The following is a 17,115-nucleotide window of genomic DNA, read 5'->3' on the forward strand; positions in this document are numbered from 1 at the left end:
TTAGCAGCTGCCACTGTGCCAGCAGCAGTAACAGCCACTGATTAGCAGCCACCACTATGCCAGCAGCAGTAACAGCCACGGATTAGCAGCAGCCACTGATTAGCAGCTGCCACTGTGCCAGCAGCAGTAACAGCCACTGATTAGCAGCTACCACTGTGCCAGCAGCAGTAACAGCCACTGATTAGCAGCAGCCACTGATTAGCAGCTGCCACTGTGCCAGCAGCAGTAACAGCCACTGATTAGCAGCTACCACTGTGCCAGCAGCAGTAACAGCCACTGATTAGCAGCAGCCACTGATTAGCAGCTACCACTGTGCCAGCAGCAGTAACAGCCACTGATTAGCAGCTACCACTGTGCCAGCAGCAGTAACAGCCACTGATTAGCAGCTACCACTGTGCCAGCAGCAGTAACAGCCACTGATTAGCAGCAGCCACTGATTAGCAGCTACCACTGTGCCAGCAGCAGTAACAGCCACTGATTAGCAGCAGCCACTGATTAGCAGCTGCCACTGTGCCAGCAGCAGTAACAGCCACTGATTAGCAGCTACCACTGTGCCAGCAGCAGTAACAGCCACTGATTAGCAGCAGCCACTGATTAGCAGCTGCCACTGTGCCAGCAGCAGTAACAGCCACTGATTAGCAGCTACCACTGTGCCAGCAGCAGTAACAGCCACTGATTAGCAGCAGCCACTGATTAGCAGCCGCCACTGTGCCAGCAGCAGTAACAGCCACTGATTAGCAGCTGCCACTGTGCCAGCAGCAGTAACAGCCACTGATTAGCAGCAGCCACTGATTAGCAGCCGCCACTGTGCCAGCAGCAGTAACAGCCACTGATTAGCAGCCGCCACTGTGCCAGCAGCAGTAACAGCCACTGATTAGCAGCTGCCACTGTGCCAGCAGCAGTACAGCTACTGATTAGCAGCCACCACTGTGCCAGCAGCAGTAAAAGCCACTGATTTGCAGCTGCTACTGCCAGCAACAGTAAATAACAACCATTGATTAGCAGCTGCCACTGTGCCAGCAGTAGTAACAGCCACTGATTAAGCACTGTCACTATGCCAGCAGCACTATGCCTGCATACTGAAAAGACATGCTAACTGCACAAGGTATATGGATTACCGTAATTCCCTGGAAATGTTTTATTTGACAGAATGTCACAGGAATAGTGTGCCTAACGGCAATCAGCAAAAATGGTGTTTCATTCCGCTAGTTTGACCCCCTCCCACTCTGGTGAACGGCGATCTGGCCCTTGGCCTTAAAAGTTTGGGCACATTGAGACATTTTCTGCTTTCTATGCCAGAAAACATTTGTTAGTCACACGAATGTAATTTTGCGTAACTTTCAGAATGTACCTGTCAGAATTCTGTGAATTCAGAATTTTTACTTGAATTGCTGGTGATGAGCTTGCGTTTCGCATAATCGTAATTTCACGTTGAAATTACGGAATTACAATACGAAATCGCATTGCAAAATTTCCAGCAAATGCGTAATCCCTTTTGTTCATGATCGTAATTATGATCATAAATTTGTCACGCAAAATTACACAATTACATTGCACTGCTAACTAGCCGTTAATTGCAAATTCCCAATAAGTGCTAGTGTCATCAGATTTGCTACCTATACCAGGCTGTATCGGAGTGGGGGGGACCCCACGCTGCCTGTTTTATTATTATTATTATTGATTTATAAATGGCCAACATATTCTGTGGCACTGATTTCTAAAAATGTATAAAATGTGTGTATAGTATTCGATATATTAAATGTACCACAGAAAAATTTAATTTTAAAGAGTTTTAAGAACATTTTTCTTTTTTTTAAACAAAAAACTACAAAGTACTTTTGAAAAATGTAGAGACAATACCATGGGGGCTAATTAACCACTAAAGTCGACAGGTATGGACTTCAAGTAAATTACAACATTTTGCACGATTACGAATGGATTATGCTGAGCAGGGGCGCCTTAACCTACTGACCACCCAGGCAGTGGCTTGGAGCGGCTTTGATGGGGAAGGCGCAATAAATTACTGTCAGTCCAAGGGGAAATAAAAATTCCAGTCCTGAAAGACCGTTGTAAGGGACTGGAGAGAAATAGATTTCCTTCTGTTTTAAGAAGGCAAATTACACCAAGCTTTGCTTTTTTTGTAGCAGGGCATTTTGGTAACTTTTATCCCCCTATACATTCCTAGAAGCTTGGGTTTTCTGGATACTCCCTAAGAAGAAGGTGTCTGGTTTATAGCTGTTCTCTGCCCCACCTTTCTGAGCCTGAGTGACTGACTGCCGTTTAAGGGTATGTAGAGAAAGTTTTCTACTCTCTGTTTTAAGAAGGCAATTACACCAAGCTTTGCTTTTTTAGTAGGAGGGCTTCTTGGTTCCTTTTATCCCCCTATACATTACTAGTAGCTTGGGTCACCCTGAGCTGCTTGGTTACTCTGTTCTACTCTCACAAGTGTTTTTAGGAATGCATCTAATAAGGATTCATAGAAAGATTTGAGACAGTCCCTCACTATTCAGTGTACAGAGGTGACAGCGCCCTACCCCCAAATGTTACTGAGTCTGCAGAGCGAGCAAGACAAACAAAAACAGTAAACTCTGCAGACAGCCCTGTGCTCTGCTAGTCCTGCATGTCTAGATGTCAGGACGCTTGCCATGACTAGCTATGGAGCGGTAGGATCATCTGATCCTCTCCCCATTGGGACACACAGCCTGCTCTTCTCCCTGAATTCACCAGGACAGTGTTTGAAGTGTGTAATGGACACAGTGGGGGTTGCAGGTTTTGTCTTTCATTGTGAGAGAGTGAATAGGAGGGCAGCATCTAAAGCTCAAACAATGATAATGGACATGCTAATCACAACAGAGAAAGAACATGTGTGCATCAACCAAGTGAACCTGACAAATCTGGCTTTGCAAATTTGGCCTATTGGCTAATCACGAGACATTGCTCATGCAAATAAGCATTTGCTTTCGCATGCCTAAATATGCAGGGTCAAAAACCAAAAACCGCAAAACAATCGCCCTGCGGGAATTAGTTCATGCTATATAGCACTATCCAGGGGCGCCACGAGGAGGCTTCCCATTGCCCCCATACAACCGGGGGGCCGCGGGGGTCCCAGGCACTCTCACCGCCTGGAACCCACACAGCGGCACCCCGGAGGTGGAGGCTGGGGGGTGCAGGCGATCTCCCCAGCGTGGCCAACGCCGGGAAGAGCCGCCCGCACACACCTCCCAAGATTAAAAACAGGCACTTACCTTGACGTCCATTGCGTTCTGCTATATGCGCATAACCTGGGCGCGACACATAAGGGGCGGACAGGTGCAAATAGCCTGCTCCAGGGCCCTCACCTCCTAAAACAAGCCACTCACTGGGGGCAATGGGAAGCCTCCTCGTGGCGCCCCTGGATAGTGCTATGTAGCATGAACTAATTCCCGCAGGGCGATTGTTTTGCGGTTTTTGGTTTTTGACCCTGCATATTTAGGCATGCGAAAGCAAATGCTTATTTGCATGAGCAATGTCTCGTGATTAGCCAATAGGCCAAATTTGCAAAGCCAGATTTGTCAGGTTCACTTGGTTGATGCACACATGTTCTTTCTCTGTTGTGATTAGCAATGATAATGGACATGTAAGCAATGTGTGTAATTACATCCATCACTACTTATAATTGAAGCTGGCATAATAATGTATTTCCATTAATGCTGTCTGTTTGCCCTCTCTCTAATGCTATGTACCACCTCACGATTTTTCCAACGATTTTCCCGATGTCCATCAAATTTTTTTTTTGAACGACAAGTGGTCATTTACACGATGTCGTGACATCGCTTAGCGTTGTGTGGTGAAAAGTGACCGTCACTGAGGATCGGATCTTTAAGATCCTTGACGACACCCCGTAAAGTACTGTGGTCGCTTGACTTCTCGTTGGCGCCCGTCCTGTAATGTCACGTGACATCTTGCATACCCGCTGGCAGGAAGATTAATCGCTGGACACTTGTCATGAGGGACACCTCGCTGGATCCATCTTCCTGTGTTGTTGCAGTCACTGTGGTGAGTGTGGAGCTTAACTTTGCTCGCCCTCACCCTCTGCTCATGCTCCCTCTCCCACTGTCTCTCTGACCAAACAACTGCTACTTGGGGAACAATGTGCACAACTATGTACACTAGTCTGAGCACTCTTCAGGGGAGCCAGTAGCATTTGGAACTATTATTGTGTATTTATGTAGCACTGACATCTTCAGCACTTTACAGAGTACATAGTCATGTCACTGACTGCTCACTGGAGCTTACAATTTAATCCCTACCATAGTCAAACTGTAATGTCCTACCATATTATTATTATGTATTCATATAGCACTGACATATTCTGCAGCACTTTACAGAGTACATAGTCATGTCACTGACTGTCCTCAGAGTAGCTCACAATCTAACCCTACCGTAGTTATAGAATAATGTCCTACCATATTATTATTATGTATTTATATAGCACTGACATCTTCTGCAGCACTTTACAGAGTCATGTCACTGACTGTCCTCAGAGGAGCTCACAATCTAATCCCTACCACAGTTATAGTCTAATATTTTCAATATAGGATTGTTTTGGGGTAAACCAGTTGACTTATTAGTATGTTTTTTAGGATGCAGGAAATGTCTGAAGTGTCTGAAGACAGAAACTCCATGCGGATTTTGCCCTGGCCAATGTTCAAGCCTAGGACTCAGCACTAAAATGCAGTAGTGCTACCCACTGAGCCTCTATTCTACTCATAGATATCTGCTCATCCATGTCATCAATTCTGACCCTCTACTACCCTTCCTCCCTCCATTCTACTTCTCTTCTCTTGTATCACTTACACTACAAACACACTGTGATTATCTCCAGAATGGATTATGAATCAAACTATTAGCCCCAGTGCACACCAAAACCACTAGCAGATCCTCAAAATGCTAGCGGTTTTTGGAGCAGATTTCAGAGCGATTCTAGGCATGTTTAGAGACATTTTCTAAACATGCCGAGCGTTTTTGTGAAGCAGATTACAAATACTGTTACAGTAAAAGCTGTTACTGAACAGCTTCTGTAACAAATACGCCTGGAAAACTGCTCTGATCTAGCGTTTTTTCAGAGCGGTTAGCATTTTTCCTATACATTGAGCATAGTCCCCAACAGTCCCGATTTGATCGGGACTGTACCGATTTGGGGGGCCCCTCCCGCCATCCCGCGCTGCCCCCCTTCTGTCCCGGCCGCTGGGCAGAGAGAAGGAAAAAAATTGATCGAGGCACCAGCCCCGGGGATCTGCATGCGGGATGGATTGCCGCCGCTATTTATTTCTCCCTCCCTCCCTCCTAATGTGTCCCCCAGTGTCCCCTTCCCCCCCGCACAGTAATATGGGCAGCGGAGCGGGCAGTGAGTCTTACCACTGCCTCTCCGCTGCGTACCGGGATCTCCTCTGATCTTCTCGCTTCCTGTGACGTCACAGGAAGCGAGAAGATCAGAGGAGATCCCGGTACGCAGCGAAGAGGCAGTGGTAAGACTCACTGCCCGCTCTGCTGCCCATATTACTGTGCGGGGGGAAGCCGGGGACACTGGGGGACATATTAGGAGGGAGGGAGAAGGATAATGATGGCGGCGGCGGCCATACATGCCGCATACCGGGCGGGCTGGTGCCTCGATCGGCTTTTTTTCCCCCCTCTCTCTGCCTGGCCACCCCCCTCCTCCTCCTCACCACCACCACCCCGGCACCCTCCCATTTGGGAGTAATTTAATAACAAAATTATTTTAAAAAAAAAACAAACTTTTTCCCCCTGGGATGGGCGTGACTAGGGGGTTGGGGGCGTGGCCAGGGGTGTGGCCTAATTGTCCCGTTTTGGGACATTGAAATGTTGGGAGGTATGCATTGAGGCAGAATCGCTTCTGCAAACCGCAAATGTGCAGCAGGAGGCACATTTGCAGTTTGCTAAAAACCTCAAACCGCTGGTGTGCACCATCCCATTGAAATACATTAGCCAAGCATTTTCACAGACAGATGTGGTTGGCGGATCGCTGCTAAAACCGCTCGGTGTGCACTGGGCCTTAAACCACCTTACCATATCAGCCCTTCAATGTCATGATATACCCACTCTAGTCCTACCCCAACAGGTGGTAACATATCTGCATATCTCATAATGTTTGTGAAAAATTATTCTGAAAGTAAGAATGTCTTGCTTGATAATCCAATCTTGCAATGTGACTGACATTGGAACTTGTAGTGTGGATGCTGTATTTATTTGAGGTGCATACTGGCAGCATGTGCTGTATGGCATACAATGCTGATCATCCACAAGGCAAACTTAGGCAGCTGCCTAGGGTCTAGAGAGAGTTGGTGGTTGCTAGCCCCCACCAAATCTAACTAAATAAGCCAGGTGACCATCAGTGGAGGGCAAAGTGTTATCTTGCCTAGGGCCCCATTTCATAGTTATCCCTCTCTGATGGCTTATATCATGTGTGAAGTGTTCTATAATGTATATGATTTTTGTTTTATTTTTTAAGGGGGGGGGGGGGGCGCCACAGGATTTCTTGCCTGGAGTGACAAGAAGGCTAGAGGCGCCCCTGATGCTGAGGCTGCTTTTACACTTGTGCGGCGCAGTGATCCCATGGCATGGCAGCAGGGCGGAACTATCAATCATGGGGCCCCCAGGAAAATTCTGACTTGGGGGCCACCAAAGGTCATAAAACGAGTGTGGACATCATTAACGTCACACCCATAACAAGTGTAGCCACAAAAACACCTGATCTGAAGGAATGGTCCTCTTTATCAGAGGGAATGAAGTAGTGGTTGGGGCCTTCAAGCCCTGGGCCCCCCTGCAGTCACAGTGGCTGCTCCCCTGTAGTTACCCCCCACATGGCAGTCTTGGGATTGCCACCGACAGGGTCATATGCATAGCCCCGCCCCCGCTCAGTGACGACATACTTCCTGCTGGACAGGAAGTGCGTCACAGGAGTCCAGCTGGTCAGCGCATGCGCACCGCGTCACACCGTGCTCCGTAATTTACATTGCATCGTCATAGATTTGCATTACTGCATAATTCATGCTAAGGGCACGTATCATGCTGCAACGCACTGCTGACTTTACGTTGGGATTGTGGTGATTTGACTACTTACATTGCACCACATTAAGTATGAACGTCTCCATAGACTTTCACTGACTTTGCGGTGAAATTGGTTACCGCAACGCCAAAGCGTAAAAAGGCCCTAAATCAATTCAACGTAGAAATTGTTGTTATGTGTAATCGTAATTGCGACTGTTACGCAAAACTATGTGAAGGCGAAATAAGCATATTAGGATCATCATTTGAAATTTCCAAAATTCCAGTGCGAAAGTCAGAATTCCGTGAAATTTATGAGCTCATCCCTAGTTACTAGGAAACAAAATCTACCCAGTTACTGCAGTGAGTTCGTTACATGCCGGACTTCCCGGGACCGTCATCGGGATGTAGTGAAAGCCTCCTGTGTGACATTATGAGAGGCCGTGGTACGCCCAGGTGTCCCCCGCGGCAGACAACATCACAGACAGCATTCCCGGGTCACGCGGTGTCGGTGACATAGGAACGCAGGCTGGCGACTGTCCTTGGGGGACAGAACTTCCGTGATCAGCGTAAAGTGAAGCAGACCTGTCTGCATGGAGGACAAGGTCACACCGCTTGTCACCCCATGCCGCTTCTCTGTGTGCCGTATTTCCTCACCGCAGCAATAGAGTGCCACAGCCAGCAGGACAGGGAATTCAGTAATGAACAGACCCCCATCCCCTGCTTGCTGCTAATTGATTCCCTGCCCCCCCCCCCCCCCCTTGCCGGGCCCAGAGATCATTCATTGGAGACTGAGCTCAGCTTCTCGACTCCAAGCAAACCACAGCATCAATAATCCATCAACCACCAAGCCGAACCCTTTCACTGCCAGGACGCCACGTTCATACCGCCGCCCAGAGGTTCCAGATGGGAAAGAGGGACAGTCATCAACACAAACCTATTCATGGAATAGAAGAATATTGAGGAACATCCACCCTCCAACCCCCAAACGTGCGACCGTGGAGTCTCCATCAGTAAAATTCAATTCAGTAAAACCTTGGATTGCAAGTAAATTAGTTTAAGGGCGCAATCACACTAGGACGATTAGTGGTAGTGCTAATCTAATAACAATGTTCTCACTGCCACGATTGGTGCTGATCGTGGGCGTTTTGCGATTAGTGCCAATCGCAAAATGTATTACCTGCAGCATTTTTGCTGCGATTCTGGAGCGATCACGGTGCTTAGTAAAGCACTGATCGCGGTCGCTCGGAATCGCGGAAGTGTCCAGTGATTTTTACCATGCTAATCGCGGTAAAATCACTCGCGTAAAACCGCGTTTTGCGATTTCAGATGTGAACAGGGCCTAAGAGCGCTTTCCTTGAAATTATTGCCATGATAAGCAGGCAATCGATTGGTGTGATCACTCCAAGCTACATTTAAAGAAGGTTCTGAGGAAGGCTGAACATAATGAATTAGACCACAAATAAAATCAGGCAGCAGAACACAGAACGAATGTGATCTGCGGAGCCAATGCTGCTGTTTATAGAACAATGCTACATCGGTACTTACATGGCGGCTGCGATTCTGGCTGCATCTTCACCCACGGAGCTCTGCTGGTCGTCGTTCAGCACCTCCTGGAGCCATTTAGCCAGAACCTGCGGGATGGAGACGGCAACAGAGCTTAAAGGGAACCCGAAGCGAGAGGGATAGAGAGGCTGCCATATTTACTGTATTTCCTTTTAAACAATGCATATTGCCTGGCTGTTTTGCTGATCCTCTGCCTCTAATACTTTAAGCCACAGCCCCTGAACAAGCATGCAGATCAGGTGCTCTGACTGAAGTCAGGCTAGATTAGCTGCATGCCTGTTGCAGGTGTGTGACTCAGACACTATTGCAGCCAAAGAGATCAGCAGGATAGCCAGGCAACTGGTATTGCTTAAAAGGAAATCAATATGGAAGCCTCGCTTTATGTTCCCTTTAAAGCAAACCTGAAGTGAAAAGAAGCATATGAGATAATGAATTGTATGTGTGGTACGGCTCAGAAATGGAACATTAGTAGCAAAGAAAATAATCTCATATTGTTTTCCAGTACAGTAAGAGTTAAAAAACAAACAAAAAACTTCAGTTATTATCTATGCAAAATCTCTATCTCTGAGCTCTTTGACCCACTGGGTGGAATACAGTCCTGTTTACTGAACCACATAAACAGCAAAGAAACAGCGAGTGACAGCTTGAGATAAGGGTTTCCTGCAGGAAAGTTCAAAGGATCATTAATTAGCTCTGCTCTGTTTTATAGTTTAGGGCTGGTTCACACGGACATCCGCCCGGCATCTCATTTGGTGGCGTCTCGGCGGCGTGGCGATTGGACCTTCGGTGGTTTTCAGTGGCTTCCCGTCGCGGTCAGCGTTTTCCATCCCCATAGAGGGACACTAGACGCGATGGTTAAATGACCCTGGACGCCACATGTATTTTTGTATCTAGTCATAACCTATCAATTTGCTATTGTTTTCTGCAAAGCCAGTTACTGCAGGCTCCCCACTTCCTCTTCACAAGTGTGCAGGGGGAAGCAGACACCCTATTGGGCCAATCAGAGTGCAGGGATCATGTCCTTTAGTGTGACTGGACCCGAAGGCATGTTAAAGAGAAACTCTAACCAAGAATTGAACTTTATCTAAATCAGTAGCAGATACCCCCTTTTACATGAGAAATCTATTCCTTTTCACAAACAGACCATCAGGGGGCGCTGTATGGCTGATATTGTGGTGAAACCTCTCAAACAGGAAACTGAGGACCGTGTACTCCTGGCAGTTTCCTGTCTGTGAACCTTGTTGCATTGTGGGAAATAGCGGTTTACAGCTGTTTCCAACTGCCAAAAAAGCATGCAGCAGCCACATCACCTGCCAACAGTAAAAATGTCACCATGTGATAAATGTCACAATGTAAATCAGGGACAAACACTGGGCAAACACTGACTAAATCATTTATACATAATTATTGTAAAAATGAAGCATTTTTTAATTACATTATTTTCACTGGAGTTCTTCTTTAAGTTACTAGCGCTCACTATGCTGCAATACAGCAACATAACGTGCACTGAGTGATAGCTCCTGATTACACACACTATGCTGCCACTAGTGCATGTAGCATGCAGGGATCCAGAATTAAGGCACACTGATTCACTAGCGCACGTAACAGTAGCTAACTGACGCTGTTACGCTACTCTATTGTTAGTGAATATCAACCCCAATGTCTTTCTCGCCTAACACATCAGAAAGAAATTCATATTCGGGTCTCTGATCCTTCCAGCTTCATGTTCCAGGTGTGAATACAGAGACACAGAGAACAGCCCCAATGGCTGGAAATTTCTGCAGAGAAGGGTTTTCAGATCACAGCTGCTATTACAGCACATTCTCCCTCGCTTTGTTTTCAGACGCCGCCGCGCCCGTTCCGTCACCACGCCGGAGTCTGTCGGAGCAGAAAAGCAATGCGGGTGCTTTGAACTAAGCCAGGTAGATGAGCCGACGCTTGCAGCTTCCACCCCCCGCCAAGCTTCTGCGGTGTGTCTGAAAACTTTGCAGCTCTCCTTCATCTCCCTCTGTCACTCATCCTTCCCCTCATATCCTAACCTGACGGATGGGTGAATAATGCCAGCAGCAATTAAATCCAGCAGCGAAAAACCCAACACATGCTTTCAGAGAGACGGAACATGTCCCTAATTGCAAATGACTCGCGGATCACAGACAGAACGGGAACAATGGCCGCCTTGCAGCAGACTTACTGTAATTGCCGCTGGAGAATCCGCGAAGAGCTGGCGGTAGAAAGAGCAGCGATTATTAATCTGCTAATCCCAGCCCTGGCTGCTAGTTACTGCGGGGAAAACAAGTTCAGCAACTAAAGCCAGTTACACACATAGGGATGGTCGTAATCGCCAAATTCTGAACCTGCCGAAATTCCGCACAGAATACCGAATTACGCCAATTCCGTGTTTGAATTGTGAAAACACAAAATTGTTTTTGCATTAATCGTAAGGTTAGTGCGAAAATATGTTCACAATAGGCTACAATTTCTCTTAGGATTTTTGCATTCATGTCCCCCTGTGCAATTATCAGTAGACATTTTTCACTATTTATGGGAGTGAAAAATGTCTACCGAGCATACCCAGGGGACAGGAATGTGAAAATTCTACATAAAATTATATTGGTAATTAATTCTGTGTATTCTGACTTTCAACTCAGAATTGCAAAAATTAAAGGAGCACTATTGTGAAAAAAGTAGGCAGTTAAAATCTGACAGAACTGACAGGTTTTGAGCCTGTCCATCTCCTCATGGGGGACTCTCAGGGTTTTCTTTGTATTCAACAGCGTTTCCTGAACAGCAGTTGCAAAGTCTAACTGACAAAATAGTGTGCAAGTGAGTAGGGAGGCTGGCTGGTATCTTACTATGTTGGCAGTTAAACTGCTGTTAGGGCTCTTTCACACTAGAGGCTGCGGTAGAAAAGGCTGAAACTCAGCCTTTTGCTTAACGCCAATACATAGCGTTTTCAAAGCGTTTTCAAAGCGTTTTACAGCTCATATGAAAACATCCTTTTTTTTTTCTATAAAAATAAGTGAACAAGTCAGCTGTAAACGCTTTGAAAACGCTTTGAAAACACTGAAGTTGGCGTTTTCCATTGACTATCATTGAAACGCCAACAGCCAACTTCGGCTGTAAACAGCCCTGAAAAAGCTCCTGGGAGCGTTGAAACGCAACGCTCCAAAACGCCGAGTTAGATGTGAAAGGTAAAATGAAAGTCTATGGACTTTCATTTTACCTTAGAAAACGCCAACTTCGCCTGTGGCGTTAAAACGCCGATAAAGTCCTCTGGTGTGAAAGGGCCCTTAGGGAAATGCTTTTGAAAACAAAGAAATCCCTGAGAAAACCCCATGAAGAGATGGACTGGCCCAAAACCTGTCGGTTCTGTCAGATTTTAACTGCCTGCTTTTTTCGCAATAGTGGTCCTTTAAGGTTGAGCAAACACAGTTTTGTGAGAAGTGAAGCTGTTAAAAAGATAGGCCAAGTCATAAATAGAATTAGGGAAGTCTCTCAAGCTGCATGTGGTGGGAGATTATTTGCTATTGACCAGTTAAGGGGCCCATACACCTAACGATTTTCCCGCTGAAATACGGCCGTTTCGATCACAGTGATCGAAACGGTTGTGAAATCGCCGCGCACACCGCTGACAGAACGATGGATTTCCGAAATCCATCGTTCCCGTCGATACATCCGTGCGGAAGATTTTTCTCGATCGTCGGCGGGTCGAGAGTGCGTCGATAGCGGCGTTCGAATGTCCAACGACCGACGCAATACAGCGGGTATACATTACCTGCTCCGCCGACGCGAGTCCCCGCTGTCACCTCCCGGCTGGCATCCTCTCCAATCACCTTCCCCATCACGGTATCAGTGTATAACTTCCTGTGTCACTGCAGTGACAGCGGAAGTACAACTAGAGGGCGCTGTATTTGAACTTCCGCTGTCACTGGAGTGACAGAAAGTTATACTCGGGTGCCGGATGTGTGATGCGGAAGGTGATGGTAGAAGATGCCAGCCGAGAGCCGATGCAGAGAAGATGCCCGGGACCAGGCTTCAGGTAATGTATGCCGGTTGGGACAGGCGGTAGCTCAGCAGATGGTGAATCGGTTTCAGGCTGAAGTCGATTCACAATCTGTTTGCAGTAAAGGCGGCCATACGATCCCTCTCTGATCAGATTCGATCAGAGAGGGATCTATCTGTTGGTCGAATCTGATGGCAAATCGACCAGTGTATGGCCACCTTTAGTCTTGTTCCTATCCATAAAAGCATAAAGCAAATCTGAAGTGAAAATAAACATAAAATGAATTGTATGTGTAATACAGAAAATAAATTGAACATTAGTAGCAAAGAAAAGATTCTCATGTTGTTTTCCAGTACAGGAAGAGTTAAAAACTTCAAGTGTTCTCTATGCAAAAGAGCTTCTCTGAGCTAGTCGACCCAGCTTGGTCAAACTCAGTCTTGTTTTCTGAAGAGCTTAACCACTTCATCCCCAATGCAATTTTCACATATCAGCGCTGCTCCCATTCATTCCCCAATAACTTTAATACTACTTATCACACCTAAATTATCTATATATTGTTTTTTTTTCAGGAAAGAATAGGCTTTTTGTGGGTGATATTTTTGTGTAGAAATTACCTTACTTTCTATGCATTTTAAAAGAAAAAAACTATTTCTCTATTTACATCCATTATAGTTTTAAAATACACAGTGCTAACTATAAGTTAAACCCACAAATTGTATTTACTTATCCATCCTGGTTATTACAAGGTTTAGATTATGTTTTTTGCATTCACATTGTACATTATCGATGATTACAAGATCTTATTTGTAAAAATAATAGTAATATACCCTCATGGCATTCACATTTAAAAAGGCAAGTTCCTATGGTAACAATATATGCATTTTTGTTTTCATTTTACAAGTCTTTTATTTTGGTACAAATTATGCGAAAATTACTTTTGGTTCACTTTGTCACTAAAAAGAATACACAAGACTTAAGCGTCAACCCTAAAACACACTAAAATCTATTATACTACTTATCATGGTTAAAATGATACCACATGTCTCATGTAGTTCTGCTTTTGATCATATTTTGAAAATTACTTTTTACGTTTGGTTGAGTTTGTCCCTACCTACTTTTTACGTGACGTGGGTGGGTCCAAGCTTTAAAACACACAAAAATGTATTCAACTTGTCACGGTTAAAATTACACTACATGTGCCTCATTTAGTAACAAAGAGGTGGTGCACTATCCTCAACTACACTTGACGTAGATAGATGTCCCGTTTCATAGCCAAAAAAACTGTGAAGAGAACTTGATATATAAGGTTTTACTGCAGGTAAGTTCAAAGTGTCATTACTTTCGCTTTGTTGTACAACTTAAAATACAGTGCGGATTCTAAACTGCAACTGTGATAGTCTGGAGCAATATTATTAATAAAGCAATATAACTGAAAATCAAAATATGAGACTTTTCTTTGCTGCCAATTTGCTTGAATAACATTTCTTTGATAACTCCACACTGAGTTTGCGTACGCCAGGTTTTTGATTTATGCGTTTTCAGTAATCAGTTACCTTTCCTGTGTCAACAACGTATGGGAAGTTTAGGATCTCTCTGGCACTCGGTCGTAGTTCTGGCTCTTTGGTCAGCATCCTGTAAAAGATTGTAAGTATCAGGGATTGGCATGCAAGTAAGGGACACTTTAACAAAAGGCCTACAAGATCTCTACTGTCATTATCTGGAGTAATGTGACCTTAAAGTGGATCCGAGACAAATTTTTGCTGCCTTCATTTTTCCGCCTCTTAAATATAGTTTATTCTGCATTCTTCCCCCAATGCTTTTATTTATTACCTAATTGCATGTAAATGAATGTATCCACGCCCCCAGATCCTCCAGCGCCTAGGCATTCTGAGTCCCATGCTGCAGGTGCTCATGGGAGCTCAGCTTGGGGAAGTGGAGGCTTTTGCTGAAGCATGCACAAGATTGCAAAGGGGTGGAGAGGGGAGCAGAGAAGAGAGGGGAGTGGCGTTTTCGCAGGCTGAGGGGAGGAGATGCAGAGCAGCTTGCCTGTGTAATGGTTACAAATATAATATGGCTGCTCTCATTTGATCACAGGAAGAAATAATAATATATTTTTGAAGCTGTTTGCAGCTAGATTTACCGTGTAAACCATCTAAACTTTAGATAAGATATATAGACAAGTTACTTGCTATATTTAGTTTTTCATCTTGTATACCCTCAGGGAACCTTAACTGAGAGTGATATAGATGTTTCCTTTTAAACAATACCAGTTGCTTGTCAGTCCTGCTGATCTCTTTGGCTGCAGTAGTGTCTGAATCACACACCTGGAACAAGCATGCAGCTAATCCAGTCTGACTTCAGTCAGAGCACCTGACCTGCATGCTTGTTCAGGGGCTGTGGCTAAAAGTATTAGAGACACAGGATCAGCAGGACAGACAGGCAACTGGTATTATTTTAAATGGAAAAATCTATATCCTTCTCAGTTGAGGCTCCCTGTAAAGAGACACTGAAGTCTCTTTTTACCTTATTTTGTTATAAAGTCCTCTTCAGCATTCAATTCTCAGTGGAATCGCCGCATCCCCCGGCAGAACAAGTGATTTATTACCGAGAAATAGACCTGCAAAGTTCCAGGACTTTGCAGGTCGCAGATTATGCTGCCCTGGGGAGGCAGAGCTTTGCTTAGTAGCTCTGCCTTCTCTGCAATCAATCTTCGCCGATCTCCGCCCTCTCAGTGAAAGTAGACTGAGAGGGAGAGGTGGAGATCGTCCGAGATTGACTGCGGAGGTAGCAGAGATACGGCGCAAAGCTCTGCCTCTTCCAGGAAGAAAAGCCCTGGAAGTCCTGGAACTTTGCAGTGCTATTTCTCGGTAATAAATCACTCATTCTGCCGCGGGGATGCGGCGATTCAATTTTGAAGTTACGGCTGAAGACGACTTTATAACAAAATAAGGTAAGAAAAGAGACTTCCGAGTCTCTTTAAAGCCAGTGGGTACCACTTTAAAAATCAAAAAGTCAGATACTCACCTAAGGAGAGGGAAGGCTCGGTCCTAATGAGCCTTCCCTGCCCTCGGTGCTGCGCTGGCTCCCCCATTCGCGTCCGCCGCCGCAGGGACTTCGGAGGTCTTCGGGAGCACTCGGGCTTCCGAAGACGGGCCGCTCCATACTACGCACGCGCGAGTGCATCATAGAGGGCGCTCGCGCATGCGTAGTATGGAGCAGCCCGTCTTTGGGAGCACTAGTGCTCCCGATGGCTTCCGAAAGCTCCCTTCGGCTGCGGAAGTGGCAGTATTTGACCGAACTGGTTGAATACTGCCACGGGGGATCCTGCGCAGGACCGGGCGAGGAGAGGGAAGGCTCATTAGGACCGAGCCTTCCCTCTCCTTAGGTGAGTACCTGACTTTTTGATTTTTTAAATGGTAAACATTCACTTTAAGCCCTCAAAACTAAGCTTAAAGCGGACCCAAACCAAACATTTTTTGTATTAAAAATATTTAGTTGCACCACTCTGACACATACAAAGATAAATAAACACTCCTTCAAGCCTATGAGCATTTCAGTGCATGCTTTTCACCCTTCTCTTTTCATAACTAGGGTTATACTGGGGGCAGCCATTAGCAATTCCTCCATTGCTGGACACCATCTACTCCACCAGTTTGCCAGAAAAATCCCGGCAATTTGAAAGGAAGGGAGGGGTTCCTCCAATAAATGTAAAATATTTTATATTTGTCATCATGCAGCTGAAAAAAGGCTGCTATTTATTATTCTAATTTAGAAAATAGATTTTATTTCTGAAATCTTGTATTTTTAATTTGGGTCCACTTTAAAGAGACTCTGAAGCGAGAATAAATCTCGCTTCAGAGCTCATAGTTAGCAGGGGCATGTGTGCCCCTGCTAAAACGCAGCTATCCCGCGGCTAAACGGGGGTCCCTTCACCCCCAAACCCACCCCCGCAAGCATTGGTCGCAAACTTGGTCGTGAGTTTTCTTTTCCTGGAGGCAGGGCTATCGGCTGCAGCCCTGCCTCCAGTCGCGTCTATCAGCGGCGCATCGCCGCCTCTCCCCCGCCCCTCTCAGTGAAGGAAGACTGAGAGGGGCGGGGGAGAGGCGGAGATACGCGCTGACAGACGCGCGTGGGGCAGGGCTGCGGCGGTTAGCCCTGCCCCAACCAGGAAGCGCTCCCCCGCTGCACAGAGGGGATTTGGGGCTGAAGGGACCCCGGTTAAGCCGCGGGATAGTGGCGTTTTAGCAGGGGCACACATGCCCCTGCTATCTATGAGGTCTGAAGCGAGATTTATTCTCGCTTCAGACTCTCTTTAAGAGTAAATATTTATGAAGTTGACAACACCACACGTATCGGTTATTTTGGTGACTGTCCGCCCTAGAAAACAACTGAACTCTGGGTTGGTGACAAGCTGATACCAGAAACCAGTCCATGCTTACACAGACCACGCTGGTCAACATGTCCAACATGTACAAGACCTCTGGATGAAAAGTGAGGTGACT

General features: G+C 46.0%; 1 protein-coding gene across 6 annotated transcripts in view; it reads right to left on the minus strand.

Annotated features, from left to right (window-relative positions):
* The window catches only part of LOC137538028 (serine/threonine-protein kinase Nek11-like), a 468,978-nt gene that overhangs the window by 203,794 nt on the left and 248,069 nt on the right, over positions 1–17,115 (minus strand). For all 6 annotated transcript variants that reach the window (XM_068259965.1, XM_068259961.1, XM_068259962.1 and 3 more), the window contains 2 exons: positions 14,167–14,245; positions 8,593–8,678 (listed from right to left, as the gene is read on the minus strand). In XM_068259965.1, coding sequence (XP_068116066.1) covers positions 8,593–8,678; positions 14,167–14,245 — 165 coding nt within the window. The remainder of the gene's footprint in view (positions 1–8,592; positions 8,679–14,166; positions 14,246–17,115) is intronic.

This window comes from Hyperolius riggenbachi, chromosome 11, assembly GCF_040937935.1.
Source record: "Hyperolius riggenbachi isolate aHypRig1 chromosome 11, aHypRig1.pri, whole genome shotgun sequence".
Classification (NCBI taxonomy): Eukaryota; Metazoa; Chordata; class Amphibia; order Anura; family Hyperoliidae; genus Hyperolius; species Hyperolius riggenbachi.